Source organism: Myxocyprinus asiaticus, chromosome 16, assembly GCF_019703515.2.
Source record: "Myxocyprinus asiaticus isolate MX2 ecotype Aquarium Trade chromosome 16, UBuf_Myxa_2, whole genome shotgun sequence".
In the NCBI taxonomy this organism is placed as follows: Eukaryota; Metazoa; Chordata; class Actinopteri; order Cypriniformes; family Catostomidae; genus Myxocyprinus; species Myxocyprinus asiaticus.
The window spans coordinates 25930847-25950952 of NC_059359.1; the positions used below are offsets into that span (position 1 = coordinate 25930847).

The window sequence follows — 20106 nt, forward strand, 5'->3', positions numbered from 1 at the left end:
AGAATTTTGGCTGAAGGTGCAAAGTTTTGTGTGTGATGGGTTGGGCACTCAGGTCTCGTTCTGCCCCAGACTCCAGAGGTCATTGATTTGGAGGATAAGTACATGAAGGACTGGGTTTTGACCAGTGTGATGATTGGTAGGCAGGTTATTTTGAGGAGTTGGAAGTCGGATGGAGCACCCTCATTCCCGGAGTGGTGCGCGGAGATGGGGAGGGTGGAGGGGTCAATCATAAGGATGGGAGTTAGGGATTCTTACAATAAGAATGGGGCAATTACTTAGCATTTTTGGGGGAATCTCGAGGAGGGGCGGTGGAGGGAGTAATTTAGAGTTTCGTTTTAGTTTTTTTTTTTTTTATTAAACTTGATTATTGTATTTTATTTTATTTTTTGTTGTTGTTTCAGTTTTGTGTTTTTTTTTGTGTGTGTGCGTGTGTGTCTATATTTTATTGACCACAGGGGTGTTCGTGGGGGGGGTCAGGGTGGGGTGGGAGTTTGGTAGGGGGAGAGGATATAGTGAGGGTTTAATGTTTGAAGTGATTGATTCAATATATATATATATGTTGTATTTTTTGTGTTAATTATGAATCAATAAAAATGTTAATAACAAAAAAAAGAATGTATTGAATTTAGTTTTTGCTGTTTGAAGGTCCCTCCTCCCAGTTTTCCCGTAAAATGTCGAGCACGCTGCGTGGTCGACGCCCGTACCGGGACCTCTCATACTGCAAATAATAGGGGCTTGAGCCAGTCATATCATATTCACAAATCATATTCTTTAGTGTCTGATTAAATCGTTCGACCAAGCTGTCCATTTGGGGGTGGTAAACACTGGTCCGAATCGATTTAATCCTCAATAATTCATACATTTCACGTAGTGTCCTTGATATAAACATCGTGCCCTGATCAGTGAGGATTTATTTCGGAATCCCCACTTGAGTGATTATTCTGAAGAGTACCTCCGCAACACTACGTGCTGAGATGTTAAGCAGAGGCACTGCTTCTGGATATCGCGTTGCATAATCCACCAGAACCAACACAAGGGATGCCCGCGTTCCGCCGCTCTAATGGCCTGATGAGGTCCATGCCAATTCTTTCGAAGGGGACCTCAATCAATGGAAGGGGCACAATGGTGCTCTTGGGGTGGCCGGCGGATGCACCAGCTGACATTCATGGCATGCCGCACACCACCTGGAAACATCCCCGTGAATGCCCGGCCAATAGAAAAGGGCCATTAGACGGTTCGGTGTCTTTTCCTGCCCTAAGTGACCCGCCATCGGATTATAATGAGCCGTCTGGAATAACATTTCCCAATGAATCCGCTGTATTAACAATTGGGCTGTAACCTCCTTTGTCTGAGCGTCCTGCGTCACTCGATATAACACATCCTTGATAATTGTAAAATATGGATATGTGAGTGTAGTGTCTGGCTGGAGGTGTTGACCATCAATCACTTCCACTTAGTCAAAGGGTCTTGTCTCACGTTTACTCCAGAGGGATATCCCCAGCAGGGAATCCTCTAAGGGCTGTGGAAGCAGAGACTTCCCCCTCCCTTACATCCTCCTGATGTGGAGCTGATGTAGACGGCCCTGGCTCCACCTCTCCAGCCAGTGAGTCACACACCACATACCGATACGCTTTGTTGCAGGACCCATCCACACACATTCCCCTTAATAAGGTAGTAAATGCCGGCCAATTTGTTCCCAAGATTAGTGGATGGGTGAGGCGGGAATTAACCGCAGCTTTGACACTATATTTTTGTCCCCGAAATTGAAAAGTGACCGTTACTACAGGGTAACTTTGGTTATCCCTGTGCACACACCTTACCTTCACCTGCTGGCTTGCATCCAAAGCCTCATATTGAACCAAGCATTGGTGAATGGAGGTTTGATTACAACCTGAATCCACCAAGCTTGATATGTACCCCCCCCCCCAATACTCACAGGCATCCGGTACACTCCTGCTCGATCAGGGGTGGCCTGTGTTGTGTCGGGGACCTGGACCAATGCCTCCACCTCCATCATGGGGCATCGGTCCTGGAAATGCCCAGGTTCCCCGCAGCTCCAGCAGACCGGCCCAGACTTTATGCCCACAACAGCCTGTGGGGAAGAGCAGAGAGGGTTAGGGAAACCATCAGGATGAACAGCCCATGATACCCGGTATCCCGGGAATACCCGGACGCTCAACCGGGAACCGGTTTTGGGGTAGGAATTCCAGTTTCTGGGGAACAGGAACAGGATGAGGGGAATAGAGGGGGAGGGAGGAGAGAGAGAGTGAGAGAGAAGAAGAGGGCTTGCTGGCCACCGAATATGCTGCCAAGCCGGGCGATGAACTGCTCCAGTACCACCAAATCAAGTATCTCCTCGGCGTCATGATCTTCAGCCAGCATTCACCTTTGGCAGGTGTCACAGGGCTGCCGGGAGAAGGCGAACGGGTGACTGTGCTCACCAAGTGTCAGTGGCCGGAAGCTTTGGCGATGCTGCTCTGGGCTATAGCCGATCCGTGGCAAGATGGCTCTTTACAGATCCTCGTACACCAGGGGCCAGTTGCACCAACTATACATACGTTACAACTTAGCCTAGTTGTGGTGTAAATGGGCACTAAGTCACAATTTATGCACTACTAAATATTTGAGCGTTGCACCATTAAACTTAGGTAGGACGTAACCCTACGTATAAACTAAATATTTATGGAAGCCTCCGACCAGGAGTAACGGTTGGAATAAAGAAGCAGACTCCCTTAATGACATCAATGAGCTCATGTTTAGGTTGACAGGCTTCAGCTCTTTCAACATATATGATGATGTTGGCATTTACATTCGTTTACATTTACGAGAGAAAACATTATGTAAAAAACGTACATCTTCAGCATGAACCCGATCTAACGGTGCACTTTCCTGTGCACGCCGCCGTGTCAAGTTTCAACATATACGAAATATATAAGATATTAAAATGAATAAATGTCTATTTTTCCAGCCTGTTATTTATTTATTTATTGTCCCTTATTCATTTTAGATACAGTTATTAAATATTGTTATTTACATAGGCTAAATATACCATTAATGAAAAAGTATCGTTTTTTAATGGGGATATAATGTATTACAGCTGACAGTTATGTCAGCAAACAAGGTTTGAACATCAACCATAACAAGATCAAACTGAAATTCACATCTTTTTAACACTTCTGTGTACAAATTTGAAGGCTGCTTATTGGATCAATTAAGGTAAACATCATATTATGCGACTACACATTACTTTACGGAGAGTTTACGACCTACTAGTTAAGTCTTGCCTTAAGAACAGGTGGTGCAACCAAATTAAGCACTAACTTAGTTACAAACTAACTAGTAGTTACTAAGCCCTTAGTGTGAACTTTACATCCTAACTTACGTGAGAACTTACTCACAGCTGGTGCAACCCTACCCAGGAGGTTGTTGTCCGGAAGTCGATGGGCCATGAGTTGGGCTTCCCCAGTCAGCAGCGGCAGTAGGCGGACCGCCCACCGGGTGTTCGCCCATTTCTTCGCCTCGACTAGCCCCTCAAACAGCTCAATGTAAGCCTCAGGGTCATCTTGCGTGACCGTAGTCACAGCTGGGGTCGCAGTGGAAGATCCCTCCTGGGGTACTAAGCTCCTTAACACCTGCCGGACCTCTGCTTGAGCCTGAACCAGCACCTGAAATCCCTGCTCCTGTTCCATGCACAGCTCAAGCAGGGCCTTTTACTGAGCCTGGTGGATGCCGGGAGGGTCTTGAAGATTTCGGCCAATGGCGAGGTCTTCATGACAACGTTTCCTTGCTCCAAACAATCCTGGATTTCGGCACCAAGGTACTAACACTCAATCTGAAGTAGGAAGCAGGAGCCAGGTGAACAATCCAATGTGAGTTTTATTTTTACACTTTTCAGCGTCAACCAACAAATTGCTTTTCAGCACAACATAAAATGAATGAACACACAGTCAGCATCATGCGTCTCTCTCTCTCTCTCTCTCCTCCAGCAGTCTGGACACCTTTTTTATCCTCCTCCAGCTCTCACTGAAACACAGAACAGCTGTTATAGAAAATTTCCCACAGGTGTCAACCCTTACCATCCTTCCTCCCCTAGCCTCTACACTATACTTGGCAATAAAGCTCATTCTGATTCTAATTTTCATTCAAAGTCCATTATACTTCTGTAAAGTGACATAACAGAATATTTCACACACACACACACACACACACACACACAAAAAATGTAGGGTGGGATTTGATTTTATGCATTTTTATACAATTGAATGGATTGAAAAATGGGCCAGACCTGAATTTGAATTTGCATTAAATTGTGTTGGATTACTCCCCTGCTGAATTAAATCAAATTTTCACATTAAATATTGGCAGTAGCCAGTGCCTTCACAGCTATTTGGTCATTGGTTAACATTACCGTATCTGCAGGTATAGCTTATACATATGCTTGTGGCCTAGGTAACATCAGCTGAAAAGTAATTTCAGAGGGGAAGCAAGTTATTCCAGTCTTTGAAGTCAGAGTGTATAGGTTCTTTTGAAGTACTCCTTTGGCATCATAGGAACTTAAAAACATTTTCCTGTTGCATCAGTACAGCAGCATGCAAAAGTTTGGGCACCCCTGATCAAAATGTATGTTGCTGTGAATAGCTAAGCGAGTAAAAGATGGCCTGATTTCCAAAAGGCATAAAGTTAAAGATGACACATTTCTTTAATATTTTAAGCAATTGTACTATTTTATTTCCATCTTTTACAATTTCAAAAAAAAAACAAAGAAGGAAAAGGGCCTGAAGCAAAAGTTTGGGCACCCTGCATGGTCAGTATTTATTAACACCCCCTTTGGCAAGTATCACAGCTTGTAAACACTTTTTGTGGCCAGCTAAGAGTCTTTCAATTTTTGTTTGGGGGATTTTCACCCATTCTTCCTTGCAAAAGGCTTCTAGTTCTGTGATTCTTGGGCTGTCTTGCATGCACTGCTCTTTTGAGGTCTATCCACAGATTTTCGATGATTAGGTTGGGGGACTGTGAGGGCCATGGCAAAACCTTCAGCTTGTGCCTCTTGAGGTCGTCCATTGTGGATTTTGAGGTGTGTTTAGGATCGCTATACTGTAGTAGAAGCCATCCTCTTTTCATCTTCAGATTGTTTACAGATGGTGTGATGTTTGCTTCCAGAATTTGCTGGTAATTAATTAAATACATTCTTCCTTCTACCAGTGAAATGCTCCCCATGCCGCTAGCTGCAACACAAGCCTAAAGCATGATCGATCCACCCCTGTGCTTAACAGTTGGACAGGTGTTCTTTTCATGAAATTCTGCACCCTTTTTCTCCAAGCATACCTTTGCTCATTGTGGCCAAAAAGTTAGATTTTAACTTCATCAGTCCACAGGACTTGTTTCCAAAATGCATCAGGCTTGTTTAGATGTTCATTTGCAAACTTCTGACGCTGCATTTTGTGGCGAGGACACAGGAAAGGTTTTCTTCTCATGACTCTTCCATGAAGGTCATATTTGTGCAGGTGTCGCTGCACAGTAGAACAATACACCACTACTCCAGAGTCTGCTAAATCTTCCTTAAGCTCTATTGCAGTCAAACAGTGGTTTTGATTTGCCTTTCTAGCAATCCAACGAGCAGTTCTCTCTGAAAGTTTTCTTGGTCTTCCAGACCTCAACTTGACCTCCACCATTCCTGTTAACTACCATTTCTTAATTACATTACGAACTGGGGAAACGGCTACCTGAAAACGCTTTGCTATCTTCTTATAGCCTTCTCCTGCTTTGTGGGCATCAATTATTTTAATTTCCAGAGTGCTAGGCAGCTGCTTAGAGGAGCCCATGGCTGCTGATTGTTGGGACAAGGTTTGAGTCAGAGTATTTGTAAAGCTTTGAAATTTGCATCACCTGTCCTTTCTAAACGATGATTGTGAACAAGCCATAGCCCTAACAAGCTAATTAAGGTCTGAGACCTTGGTAAAAGTTATCTGAGAGCTAAAATCTCTTGGGGTGCCCAAACTTTTGCATGGTGCTCCTTTCCTTTTTTTCACTCTAAAATTGTGCAAAACAAAAATAATACACTAATCTTGCTTAAAATGTTGAAAAGAATGTTTCATCTTTAACTTTATGCCTTTTTTAGATCAATTCACCTTCTACTCACATAACTATTCACAGCAACAGAAACTTTGGCCAGGGGTGCCCAAACTTTTGCATGCCACTGTATATGAAAATATCTTTGCAACCACTATTTTTTTAAAGTGTGGCTTCCTGTTTTCCAAGAATAACGTAGTTGATGGAAGATGGAATATAATGATAACATGCATGTATGTTTAATTTTAAGAGATTTGTTATTTAGGAAATTCAGATTTTTTTTTTTTTTTTAAACAGTCTTTGAAATCAGTAATGAGTGAATGTCTCTTGATATGCTGTAGAGATATCGAATATGTACGTAATTATTCTTAATAAGGTGTGGCAATAATCTAGGTGCTTTTTCTACTATCCTTAAGCATGGGTTGAAGTGCATTTGCATGGTGCAAAAGAAAAAAAGTTACATGTTACAGAGTGTCTAGAGTTATGAAACATTATTTTTGCATTTATTTAATAATTAGTCTATGTATCATTTAGCCATGTGTGCATGTACTGAAATCGATACACTGCATTGAAAGCTCACAATCGATTCACAAAAATACACAAAGGGCATTTGGTTTCTGTTTTCAGTTAAAGGTTGTGCATTTCTGGTTGTAAGATGTTGTGCCCACTGTATACGTGCTGGACTGTGTAAGAGCAGCACACAGCCTGCACGGAGACTCCTCTGGAAAGGGCCTTTAATATGATGACATTGAAAGCAGTGCATAAAAATAGAGCAGATCCCTGCAGGCTCATCTCAAAAAGGTGCTCCCCTGATCGGACACGCCACTTCAAATGCACAAACCATCACTCACATAGTGTCGCTCAAGCCTGCAGCTATCACAACAATTATCAAAACTCAACTCCTCAGTCGGGGGAACCCTCATTATTTTAAATTACACATTCTCATCCTAGCACACATTCGGAGTTCGTAACCATGACAACAGGCCTGATAGAGTCAGAAGCACCCACTCACTGGCCCGAGGGCCTAGTTTATCCTGTGAGCCTTTTAAGATGCAACATGGGAAATCTGTTGATTCAAATCGTGATTGCTGCCTGAAGTATATGCATGTGTGTCTGTAAAAGGAGGAACGCTGTTTAGACAGACAGGTCTCCCGGAGACAAGGGTGTGAATAAAAGTGCAGAAAAACAAGCAGTCTTTTTCCTCTCTCTCTCTCTGGTCTAAATCTCCTCTCCTCCCCACAGAATAGCAAAGAGTGTTTCCACACCTGAACTGGTGTGTTATCATCCAGGCAGTGGCACTTATTGGGGATTCAGGTGAGTCCTCATTAAACATAAGACACTTGACAGCGTCTAGACAGAATACCACAATGATTCATTTGTTCATTTTCTCTCTCTGTCTCTCTCTCACCTCTCACACACTCTTACGGTCCAGGCAGCGATGATCCACAGGGAGATACTGAAGACGAGCAGCACTGTGCCTGGGCAGATGGTCATCAGAGTCTTCATCACAAACCGTGTGTTAAAGTGCACCTGAAAAGATAAAGACATCTGACACTGTTCCATTATTCCAAATGGAGTGTGTTCTATTATCACAATACTTCAGCAAATTATCACTGCACTGAAAACAATATTGTTTATCACTGTCACCATTATTATTGATGGGTGTTCTTTACTGAAAAGTTGCATAATGAGCAGCTCTCTAGAAGGATGGCCTGCCACGTGAGTGACTTGAGAAAATATACCAGCCATAAATATTCCTTAACGAAACAGTATTTTGCATAATTTTTATATACAAAAATATGTATATTTTCATTATGAAAATGTATTGCTGTTTTTTCCTTGCATAGTTATTTTCACTCGCAACATCATATATGAGCCAGTCTCTCTCTTTTGGTAAAAATGCACCTGTAACAAAAACATGATAAAAAAAACTTTCCTAATGTGATTTTGTTCTTAATCTATTCATTTAGGTGGTTTAATATGAGGACTATTCCACATATGTGTTGCCACATAGAATTCTGGAGGGAAAAACTTTTAAATAATTTTATCCTTGGTAAAATTCTTTCATTTTCGAAATTGTCAAAGTTGTAACCGATATTTTTATTAGTTGACAGTTTGTATGTCTTTGATTTTAATCACTCACTGAAGGCCAGATGATCAACTTAACAGTTCAACCAAAAATGAAAATTCTATCATAATTTACTCTCCCCCATGTCACTCCAAACCTTTTATGTTTTAATGAATATCCCTCTCCGTCTTATTTGGCAATACAATGGCAGATGACAGAGATTCATTTTAAGACCACTACGTCACAAGCACAGTACTATGTAATACGCAGCATACGCCATGTGCACAAAATCAGTGGGCATGGCCAACGATGTTTGGTATTTTCGTGCAAGCATGCGCTAAATCAAAGGATTATTGGGATGGAGCAAAGCGCAAGTGATAAATGAAGGCAGCCCATTCATAAGACGTTGGTAGCTACACTCACTGAGCACTTTATTAGGATGACTATGCTCTTAATAATGTGCCCGACGTGGTCTTCTGCTGTTGTAGCCCAGCCGCCTCAAGGTTCGATGTGTTGTGCATTCTGAGATGCTATTCTGCTCACTACAATTGTTCAGTGGTTATATGAGTTACCGTAGCCTTTCTGTCAGCTAGAACCAGTCTGGCCATTCTGTGTTGACCTCTCTCATCAACATGGCATTTCCGTCCGCAGATCTACCACTCACTGGATGTTTTTTTGGCACCATTCTAAGTAAACTCTAGAGACTGTAGTGTGTGAAAATCCCAGGAGATCAGCAGTTACAGAAATAGTCAAACCAGCCCCTCTGGCACCAACAGACATGCTAAGGTATTTTTTCCCCCCATTCTGATGGTTGATGTGAACATTAACTGAAGCTCCTGACCTGTATCTGCATGAATTTATGCATTGCACTGCTGCCACAAGATTGACTGATTAGATAATCACATGAATAAGTAGGTGTACAGGTGTTCCTAATAAAGTGCTCTGTGAGTGCAGAGTAAATGCGCTGTGTGGACGTGCAATTTATGCTCTTGCAGCTGGGTGCCCTAAACAATCTAGGGGATTCAGGATCAGACACTTACTGACTAGTTCAGGATAATACTTAATGTTGCAAAGTTTAAAGTTTTCAGGAAAAAAAGAGGATTACTTATATCAAATTATTTAAAAATTAAGATAAAAAAAGCTCCCATACCCACAGTTTACGCACGTACTGTATGCACACAGGTAGCGCAAACACTCCTACCTGCAGCAAGTTGCACATTACCCAGTCACGGATATTGCACTTAGATTTAGCATTCTCACGAAAATGGGATAAGATGTAGTGCATAGTTGTAGTGCATATCGCTGCGTGTAACACATACAAGGAAATAGAGCCCTAAGGCTTAAAAAAAGGACCCCAAAACATCACATTCCAAGTGTTCTGAAGGCCAATTTTCATAGAAGCTAAAAGGGAACATAATGGAATATTTCAGTGCTACGCCGTTCAGATTAAGAATGTTAGTGTCATGTTAGATGCACATGTAAGTATCTAACTAAACATGCAATATTTGCCCACTATTTCGCGATAGAAATGTTGTCATTTTTCAGTGAATATCTTGACATCTGTTGCACATTCATGAGTGCATGAAAGAAGCTAGTTCACAATGCCACACATGTTTACACAAAAACTTGCATTGTTTTTAATGCCAGCCATTGTGAACAAGCTTTTCTCATTTTGCTCTACATTGTATGACTTCTGAAGACTTGGAATATGATGCAAGAGTCACAAGGACCACTTTTATGTTACTTTTTGGTCCTTTTTAAGTCTCAAGGAGATTCATTATCAGCTGACACTGTATTGAGAAGATGGACCGGTATATTTATTAAAACATCTCCTTTTGTGTTCCACATAAGAAATACGGGTTTGTCATATGGGTTTAGTACAACATTAGGGTGATTCAATTATGACAGAATTTTAAAGAATTTTTTGGGTCCTTACAAAGTTACCAACAACTGGCGAGTAACTCACCAAAGCCAATCTTTATTTACTCGCCAAAGCCAATCGCTTGACGAGCGTTAATTTCAGACCCTGGGAGGTGGAGATCTTTGAACTAGGGAGGCAGAGATCTTTGAACTAAAACAGACCACATAATCATTAATGGAAAAACAGCACATGAGAGGAAAGAGAATTAGCATTTACATCTATCTGAAACAAGAGCTTCTCTCAAAGGACAAAGTGATTACCCTCTCCAATCAGCCATTTAAATAAAAGTACATGTGCACTCTTTTTTAGTTGTTTTAGGTAATTTCAATGTCATGGAAGGACAAAAGCTCAAACTTAGAAGTATCAAACAAAACCAAGATCGACATTCTTCATGTTCTCTTAAGGACAAAGCTGAAAAAGATTAAATATACTCAGAAACATAAAAAAAATAAAAAAAAAACATCTAAACCCATCTAAAGTGGAGCAGAGATAAACCTGCATGAAAAACACACAGCCATCAATCATAAAATCCATTCCTGCAGAAAATTCACATCAAGTGACATCAGTCTGTGATGCTGCATCCTAGCAATGCAAAAACAATTAGACTACACTCCTGTCCAACACTGACCTCACACTGAATCTAAGTCATGGATTTAAAGTCTTTAAACCATCAGCAAAGTTGACAGGTTCACCTTTCTCAAGAGACAGAAAACAAACACACAAAACACTTCCTCCAGCACAGAAAACCACAGGGCTCCATGGCTCATGATTGTTCTCATAAAACTGAACTTCACAGCACTTAGCTACACTGCATACTGCCTTTCTCAGCTAAACAGATTTAGGTCCTGTCAGACCAGACATGCAGTCAGAATCAGGGGAGACAAAAGGGTATTCTCCTGAGAGGATGTGCTTATTGAATGTGAGAGCACAAGTGACCATAGATGCCAGACAGAAAAGAAAAGCTGGCAAGTGGATAAGGCTTGGAAGAGAAGTCATTTCCAGAAAAATCAGGTGAAGACAGGAAACAAGAGGAAAAGGAAAAGCACACTCAATTGTATTCAATTAAATTTCTAAGAGGTGCTGTTTCTAAATGCCCTTCCCAGCAAATGCTCGGACAATCAAAGGTCCCAAAATAATGTTTACACTGTTTCAGGAGTCAATATATTGTATGGCTATAAATTAAATAAATAAAAAAAGTGCATTTCAAAACACAGTGTGCATTTTTGTAGGCAGCTACTGTATAATACCTTACAAATAATATAATACCATAAAAATAAGAAATTGTATTTATTATTACATCTCTCCAAGACAATAATAACATCCAATTATTACTTTCATTGAATTCAAAATTATTTCTAGTGCTTTACAAAACTAATTTTTTCCAAGAAAAACTAACAAAGCATTAGATTACCATAACTAGTGTCTCCTTTCATGTGAGTGTTAGCAATCGCTCTGAATGCATTATAAGTGAGCACAGGCAATTAGACAAAACAACAGATATAATGCTGCCCTACAAATCCAAAACACTGTAACTATGCCAACACTGAAACTGAATGTATGTGATTTTTGATTGTCCAGCCAAATGTGGATTATCAAATAGGCCAGGGTTGCTCATTACGTCGATCACAAGACAACCACTTCTTGATAACAGGTCAAAAGGAAAAGAGAGTAGAAATGCAAGTATATATACATAAGTATATAGTAGTTATATTCAAATAACCAAACTACGTAAACAACAAGAATCTTAATTATTTACTTTTTATTTCTGCGGTTTTATAGCCATGCGCTGTGTGCCTGACAGGCAGCTTATGTGTGTGCGTCCTTTGTGTGCATATGCTCCAAGAGCGGTTGCACTACTGCGGATTCGCGGTTAAATGTTCACAAATGTAATGGTTCCTATTTGGTCCTTAAAATAGTAAAGGTGCTGAATGCAATTACTTTTGAAATAAATGCCCGAAATGTAATACGTTTTGGTTTTAAAATATACACTGTTCTTTTGACGTTCACACAGTACATGCAACTAAAGCCCCTTTCACACACAGATCCTGGGAAAAGTCTTTCCGGCAACTGTTCTAGGGCTGCAAAATTTGTTCATTCACTCTGCAAGAGCTTTCCCGTAATCTGTGTTCGCATTTACACACATCCCAGGACAATCCTATGTAGACAAATCTGACATTAAGGTGTGACGTCTAATGTATAGCATCTTAAGTTTACTGATAACTGCGTCTTTTCTCTCGAGAAGCTCGCTCTTTCAATCTTTTGTAAACAAATAAATTGCATACATTACAACTAAACTGACAATTACTGTCATCGTCAGTGCAGATGGCGAGTAGTTCACTGGTCCATGTATGAGATTTTCATGATAGCCAATTTTATTGATTTTGTTCCGACAGTTAGGTCTACTTTTATAAATAGCTCATAAGATCATTTTTGAACAATGTTAATTGTTTTTGTGTTATTTTCTGCTGTCTACCAACTGAAATACCTCCCGAGAACAATAAAGATTGAAAGTGAAAATAACCGTAAAAAACAACACAAAAAAATGCACGGTATCAAGGTGCATTGCAATATTATTAATATTAAATAATAGAAAAATGATATTTAACTTTCAGTAATACTGCCTAGCAAAAGTTAAGTTGTGCATTCGATTTAGTAATCGCGTTTGTAATTTAGTTTGATTCTAAATGGGTCTACCTTCCTAAAAATAAAGAAAACTAACTAGCTTACACTGAAAAGGTAAAACTATATATTTTTTTCTTGAGACATTAGCATTTATTAGCATAACAGCTATTCATTTGTCATTTATTTGTTGTTTTTCTTTTCTTTCTTTTTTTGCACTAGCACTGCAATTTTTTCTGTATGCCTTAAGCACTTTTTAATTTACAAATAAAACGTATTAATAAAATGTATAAAATGAATAAAACACTGTATGCTAACTGTTGCGCTGCGATTAAGCATTGAGAAGCATCGAGGCAAATGTCATCTTTTCGATCATTATTTCTACAAGCTTTAAAATTGAAAATAAATAAATAAATTTGGGAGAAAAACAGAAATGCATTATTTGGAACTTAATGTTTTCAGTATCATTATGTTCTTGTCCTTTTAGGCTTAAGAAAATAAATGTATGACCAAACAGTTGGCCTGTCGTAAGGTTGCAAGTGCTGTGGCGAGTTAGTCTACCTCAAAAACTATATTGATTCATTACAAAACTGGTAAAAGTGTACTGTATCTGGTTGTTTCTTATGTAAGCGGGTCTATATTTACAGTTGTGTCCAAAAATATTGGCACCCTTGTTAAATATGAGGCTGTGAAAACAAATCTATCCTTTTGACCTATCATTAAAAAAATATTACAAAAATCTAACCTTTAATTGAAGTAAAACAAGTGAAACGGGGTAAATATCTCATTATTAAATAAATATTTTTCTCCAAAACGCATTGGTCATAATTATTGGCACCCTTTTATTCAATACTTTTTGCAACCTCCCTTTGCAAAGATAACAGCTCTGAGTCTTCTCCTATAATGCCTTTTGAGGTTGGAGAACACATGGCAAGGGATCTGAGACCATTCCTCCATAAAGAATTTCTACAGATTCTTCAAATTCAGAGGTCCATGTTGGTGGACTCTCTTCTTCAGTTCACCCCACAAATTTTCTATGGGGTTCAGGTCAGGGTACTGGGATGGCCATGGCAGAACCTTGATTTTGTGGTCAGTGAACCATTATTGTGTTGATTTTGATGTGTGTTTTGGATCAAGATTGAAGGACAGTTTAACACCACCAACTCTAGAAGCATGTGGCAGGGAATTAACATCATCATGGACTTTAAAGGGAATAAAAACTCTGCCATAAACACCGCTGCCTCTCTCCAGGATGAGCTAAATGCTTTTTATGCTCGTTTTGAGGGAAATAACACCACCCTCGCAGAGAGCTCTCGCGGCCGAAGCTACAGAGGTTAGTTCACTCTCCGTCTCTGTAGCGGATGTAACCCGATCCTTCCGACGGGTGAATATCCGCAAAGCCGAGGGCCCAGACGGCATTCCGGGCCGCGTCATCAGAGCGTGCGCGAACCAGCTGTCTGGTGTTTTTACAGACATTTTCAACCTTTCCCTCTCTTTGTCTGTCCCCACATGCTTTAAAACATCCACCATTGTGCCTGTTCCAAAGCAATCAAAAATAACTTGCTTAAATGACTGGCGTCCTGTTGCTCTGACCCCCATCATCAGCAAATGTTTTGAGAGACTAATCAGAGATTACATCTGCTCTGTGCTGCCTCTCTCTCTAGACCCAATGCCATTGCATCTACAATACACACTGCTCTCTCCCACCTGGGAAAAAGAACACTTATGTGAGAATGCTGTTTGTAGACTACAGCTCAGCATTCAACACCATAGTGCCCTCCAAGCTAGATGAGAAACTCCGGGCTCTGGGCTTAAACAGCTCGCTGTGCAGCTGGATCCTGGACTTCTTGTCAAGCAGATGCCAGGTGGTTAGAATAGGCAGCAACATCTCCTCATCACTGACCCTCAACACTGGAGCGCCACAGGGCTGTGTTCTCAGCCCACTCTTGTATTCCTTGTACACACATGACTGTGTGGCAACACATTGCTCCAATGCCATCATTAAGTTTGCTGATGACACGACGGTGGTAGGTCTGATCACTGACAATGATGAAACAGCCTACAGAGAGGAGGTGCACACTCTGACACACTGGTGTCAGGAGCACAACCTCTCCCTCAACGTCAGTAAGACAAAGGAGCTTGTGGTGGACTTCAGAAGAAAAGACAGAGAACAAAGCCCCATCACCATCAATGGAGCACCAGTGGAGAGAGTCAGCAGCTTCAAGTTCCTGGGTGTCCACATCACTGAGGAACTCACATGGTCCATCCACACTGAAGTCGTTGTGAAGAAGGCTCATCAGCGCCTCTTCTTCCTGAGACGGCTGAGGAAGTTTGGAATGAACCGCCACATCCTCACACGGTTCTACACCTGCACTGTAGAGAGCATTCTGACTGGCTGCATCTCCGCCTGGTACGGCAATAGGACAGCCCACAACCGCAAAGCACTGCAAAGGGTGGTGTGAACTGCCAGACACATCATCGGAGGTGAGCCTCCCTCCCTCAAGGACATATATACCAGGCGGTGTGTGAAAAAAGCTCGGAGGATCATCAGAGACTCCAGCCACCCGAGCCATGAGCTGTTCTCACTGCTACCATCAGGCAGGCGGTATCGCAGCATCAGGACCCGCACCAGCCGACTCCATGATAGCTTCTTCCCCCAAACAATCAGACTTTTGAACTCTTGATCTCCCACGATCAAAATACATCAGCACTGTACTTTATTACTCTTACTCTTATATCTCACACCGGACTGTCATAAATTATATTATTATTATTATTATATTATATTCTCTCTTAACAACTTACTATCAACCGACAGCCTGAATGTCAATACAGTACAATACAACCTACTGTACATTCTATATATACTTTTTTTATTGAATAATGTTTATCTATATTGTGTGTATTGTATACTGTACAGTGTATGTTATTATTTGTATATTGTGTTGTGTGTAATTATTATGTGCATATTAGACTTTGTGTTGTGTTAATTTGATGTTATTGTAAATTGGTATATGTCTCATCACTGTCACGACTGCTATGTTGATCGGAACTGCACCCAAGAATTTCACACACCATTGCACTTGTGTATATGCTGTGTGACAATAAAAGTGATTTGATTTGATTTGATCATTGTCCTGCTGGAAGATCCAATCAGGGCCCATTGTAAGCTTTCTGGCAGAGGCAGCCAGGTTTTGATTTTTTATCTGTTGGTATTTGATAGAGTCCGTGATGCCATGTATCTGAACAAGATGTCCTGGACCTCTGGCAGAAAAACAGCCCCACAACATTAAAGATCCAGCACCACATTTAACCGTGGGCATTGGGTACTTCATCTCTGTGTGCACCAAACCCATCTCTGGTGTTTGCTGCCAAAAAAGCTCTTTTTTTGTTTCATCTGACCATAGAACCAGTCGCATTTGAAGTTCCAGTGTCTGGCAAACTGAAGACGCTTGAGTTTGTTGTTGGATGAGAGCAGAGGCTTTTTTTCTTGAAACCCTCCCAAACAACTTGTGGTGATGTAGGTGTAAGTTTTAGACTTTCTGACCCCAAGACCCAACTAATTTCTGCAATTTTCTAGCTGTGATCCTTGGAAATTCTTTGGCCACTTGAACCATCCTCCTCACTGTATGTGGAGAAAATATAGACACATGTTCTCTTCCAGGCCGATTCGTGACATCTCCAGTTGATTGGAACTTGTTAATTATTGCCCTAATGGTGGAAATTGACATTTTCAATGCTTTGGCTATTTTCTTATAGCCACTTCCCATTTTGTGAAGCTCAACAACCTTTTGCCGCACATCAGAACTATATTCTTTAGTCTAACCCTATGTGATTGATGATTAAGGAATTTGGTCTGTGTGTTACCTCATACAGAGGTAAAATATTAAAATTTTCGGACATCCCGGCACCGGCTTGCGTTCACACAGAAGGCTCCCTGGCATTAATCCCGCCAATATCCCAGGATCAGAGCCCAGTGTGAATGAGGTTTCACATACAATTAATGTATATAAATAACAGGCAATGTCCACACCTCACATATTCTTTGCCACAAACTAGATTTGTGCAATGCCAAAAAAGGAAATCGCCTAATAGCCTGAAATATACAATATGGCAAGAACTGAAAAATGTATGTATTGTAATAGAGAAATTAATCTGTTAATTATTGCAATGTTATTTATATTTTATATTATATTTAGTTATTTATGGTTGCCAAACTCTGTAAACCTTTTTAGATTTACTCACTCTCTCTACTCCAATGAGGACTTTTGTCCTATTGTGTACAGATAAAATGAATAATATAGAAAAGAATAGCATATAGTTACAAATAACATAAGGGTGAGTAAATGACAGATTTTTCCATTTTTTGGTGAACTGCTCCTTTAATTGATCACTTTCTGAGCACAGAACTAACAAGGACATACCCAAAATAAAATGGTTGCAGTCCAGGAAACCTGGAATCCTTGGAAATTACTATCGGTCTGTACAACATTTCTATCATAAAATAGTGGGCAAATATCGCATGTTTGGTTAGATACTTACATTTTAATCTTACGTGGCACTAACATTCTTAATCTGAACGGCTGACCTTGCTGATGCGTGGCACTGGAATATTCCACTAGATTCCCATTTAGCTTCTATGAAAAGTGAGTCTCGCCTTAATGACATTCATGAGCGGTGTTAGATTACCAAGCATGATAAAAATTTTACTCTTTTAAACAACGTAATAATTAAATGTAATTGACTACTGAAATTTTGGTATTGTGGCAACACTACTTATAATGTAGGCCTATTTAAATTGTGCATGGTAGATCTCATTCCTTAGAAGTGTAAGTACCCCTGGAATAGGCTCACTCTATTTTCTCTGAATCTGAGCATAGTTGAGCCAAACCTGCCTGTCAAAGGACAGACCAGATTTTAAGAGACACGATTCTGGTCATTACTCAGTTTTGACAAAATGTGCAATAACTGCGTTTTGCCTTTGCAGGCATTTGGCTCGTTCATTGTTTCTCACTATTATGATTCCTGTATTAATACATTTATATGCTGCTTTAGTGTTCAGTTTTTTAGTTTAATGGAAAAAAATGCTATACTTGTTATTATTTTATGTTTATTTATGATAAAGGATTCACAGTCTGTGTGGAAATAATCTTGGATCCAGAACTGGATTGCAGTCTGCAAATTGGTGACCTCTGCCCTAAACCCTTAGCTTTGATCCCCTGATTACCCTTGGCTTGACCTCTGACCTTGTTTAGTGCCCCTATGCTGCGAGAAGAGGCGTCGGTGAAGAGCTTGCTGTGTAGTAGCATTACTCGGGCAATGAGGTAGAGTCTAAGGAACATGGGCACAGACAGCACCATGTCCAGATCTGCCTCCGCCTGCGAGGGAGCGTAGGAGAAGGCCAGCCGTGCCCGCCACATGAACTTGAAGTCCCCCGGCACCGGGTGAACCGCCGAGACGATTAGCTCCAGAGCGATAAGCAGCACTCGCTCCATGGTCATTGCGATCCGCCAGTCATCCGCACCATTGTCAATGACGAAGAGCTAAAGGGGAAAAGTCAGAATGAAAATGTTAAACAATGTAAATTAAATGAAGTTCCATGGCAAAGTTTCAATTTAGACCTTTATAGGACATAACTCTCAAACCTCAACACTTAACATAATGGATATGATATTTGCATTCAGTCACTCAAAAGAAGTGCTCGAGGGAATGCAGCCATCACGAGCTGCAACACTGACATAACATAAAGGAAAAATGGAAAATGGAAATAAGACACAGCCACAGAAACAGATTTATTAACTGCTGTTTTAACCTAGCAAAGTGTCCTAACCAGATGCTAACCACAACAATAAAGCTTCTATATCAATCTGAGTTTTTGTCACATCCAACCACAACTGCTACAAATGACAGGACAGTCTTGGCTTTATTGGATGGATCCATCCATGCTAAAATCTCACTGGTCCAAAATCGCATTCCAAATAGCTGTATATTCAAAACCCCAGGAAATCGCTTGATGAGTGCAATTTTATGTCCGATGTTGATGTATTTCCTATTCAAAAACAGAACGTTTGAGTGGGACATAATAAAGGTCTCATCTGTTTTGTTTCAAATTGCCAATAAGCATTAAGTACGTGACCATGATTTGTGACATTCTCATTTTAGAAAGCATTTGATAGGAGAAAAATCAGTGTAGTGCAAGGTAAGGCATTAATATTTCTGGTCCGTTTACCCCAAAGAGAAATACTATACACTTTAAGTAAAATTGGTCAACCTTTTAGGAATTCTGTAGCATATGCCTGATAATCTAAAAAAAAAAAATGGGGTCTATAAATTTCAAATATCTTTGTGTTGCATCGCCCAGTTTTTTTGCTTTAAGTGTGGACAGACAAATTGCTTGTCACTGGAAATGTGTCACATCACGCATATCATAATTTGGACATGGTAACACAAAATCCCTCACAGCAAATGAAAGTTGCAACTCAATGCACCATCTCGCAGAAAAACAATTAAAGTCTATGAGTTGCGTAGGCACTCCTCAAGACTAAGCATTCATCATACATCTAATAAAAAACTTCAATTACAAATTAATAATTCAGATTAGCTTGTTATAACAAATAATAAATAGAGCTGCTCTCCTCCTAAACTGAAAAAGGTGTTCTGAGAGGCAGCACTGGACGCAGAATGAAAGGGAAACAGATTGATGAGCACCACAATGAGAACATGCTCATAGTCATTTTACTCTGCCAGGAAAGCCAAAAAGTTTGAGCAATAAGCAAACAGAATTCTGCTGGCATAATGTGCCATGACAGCTATATGACTCTCTCTCTCTCTTTCTCTCTTCCACTGCAACTTCATGTCAGGCAGTATATCAGCAGAGACTAACGATGGAACGGGAAGCTAATTGTGCTGTTGGCGGTGTTAGATGTGTTTAATGTTAATTGTAAGTGTTACATTGGCAAAGTTTGTTTAATTGATAAGTAGAAGGCAAGCAGGGTTTTCCCCACTGAGACACCCACACACACATATACACATCCACACAAGAGCTGCAAATGATAGTACAGGAATCCTGAGGACTCATGAAGCCTCATATTTCCTTGGAGATATTTTGTAGCTGCATTCACCTATATTAATTGTGAGGCTGCGTTTGCGTGTGTGCACAGCGCAACAGGTCTTTCTAGTATCTGACAAAAATTGTTTAGCTTTTCTAACTGCTATATTTTAGTGAATGCACTGATAATGTTGGCTACAGCTAGTGCTTGCCTTTTAACATGTTGTTCTATCCATGCGTGTCTGACTCAGTGTGTGTGAAGGGCATGGCAGAAAATGTGCATGTTTTTTTTTTTCTGGAAAAGCCAGCCTCGTCATGGTGACTGTTGCCTAGACGACAACATCAAAGACCAGCCAAGCTCAATTAGGGTCCCCTGGTGAG

At 40.5% G+C, this 20106-nt stretch overlaps 1 protein-coding gene across 1 annotated transcript in view; it reads right to left on the reverse strand.

The window, feature by feature from the left end:
- LOC127453547 (small conductance calcium-activated potassium channel protein 2-like) overlaps positions 1-20106 on the reverse strand; it is a 103881-nt gene that overhangs the window by 39845 nt on the left and 43930 nt on the right. The window contains exons 4-5 of the mRNA XM_051719975.1: positions 17924-18220; positions 7478-7599 (exon numbers count right to left, since the gene is read on the reverse strand). Of these exons, the coding sequence (XP_051575935.1) occupies positions 7478-7599; positions 17924-18220 (419 nt within the window). The remainder of the gene's footprint in view (positions 1-7477; positions 7600-17923; positions 18221-20106) is intronic.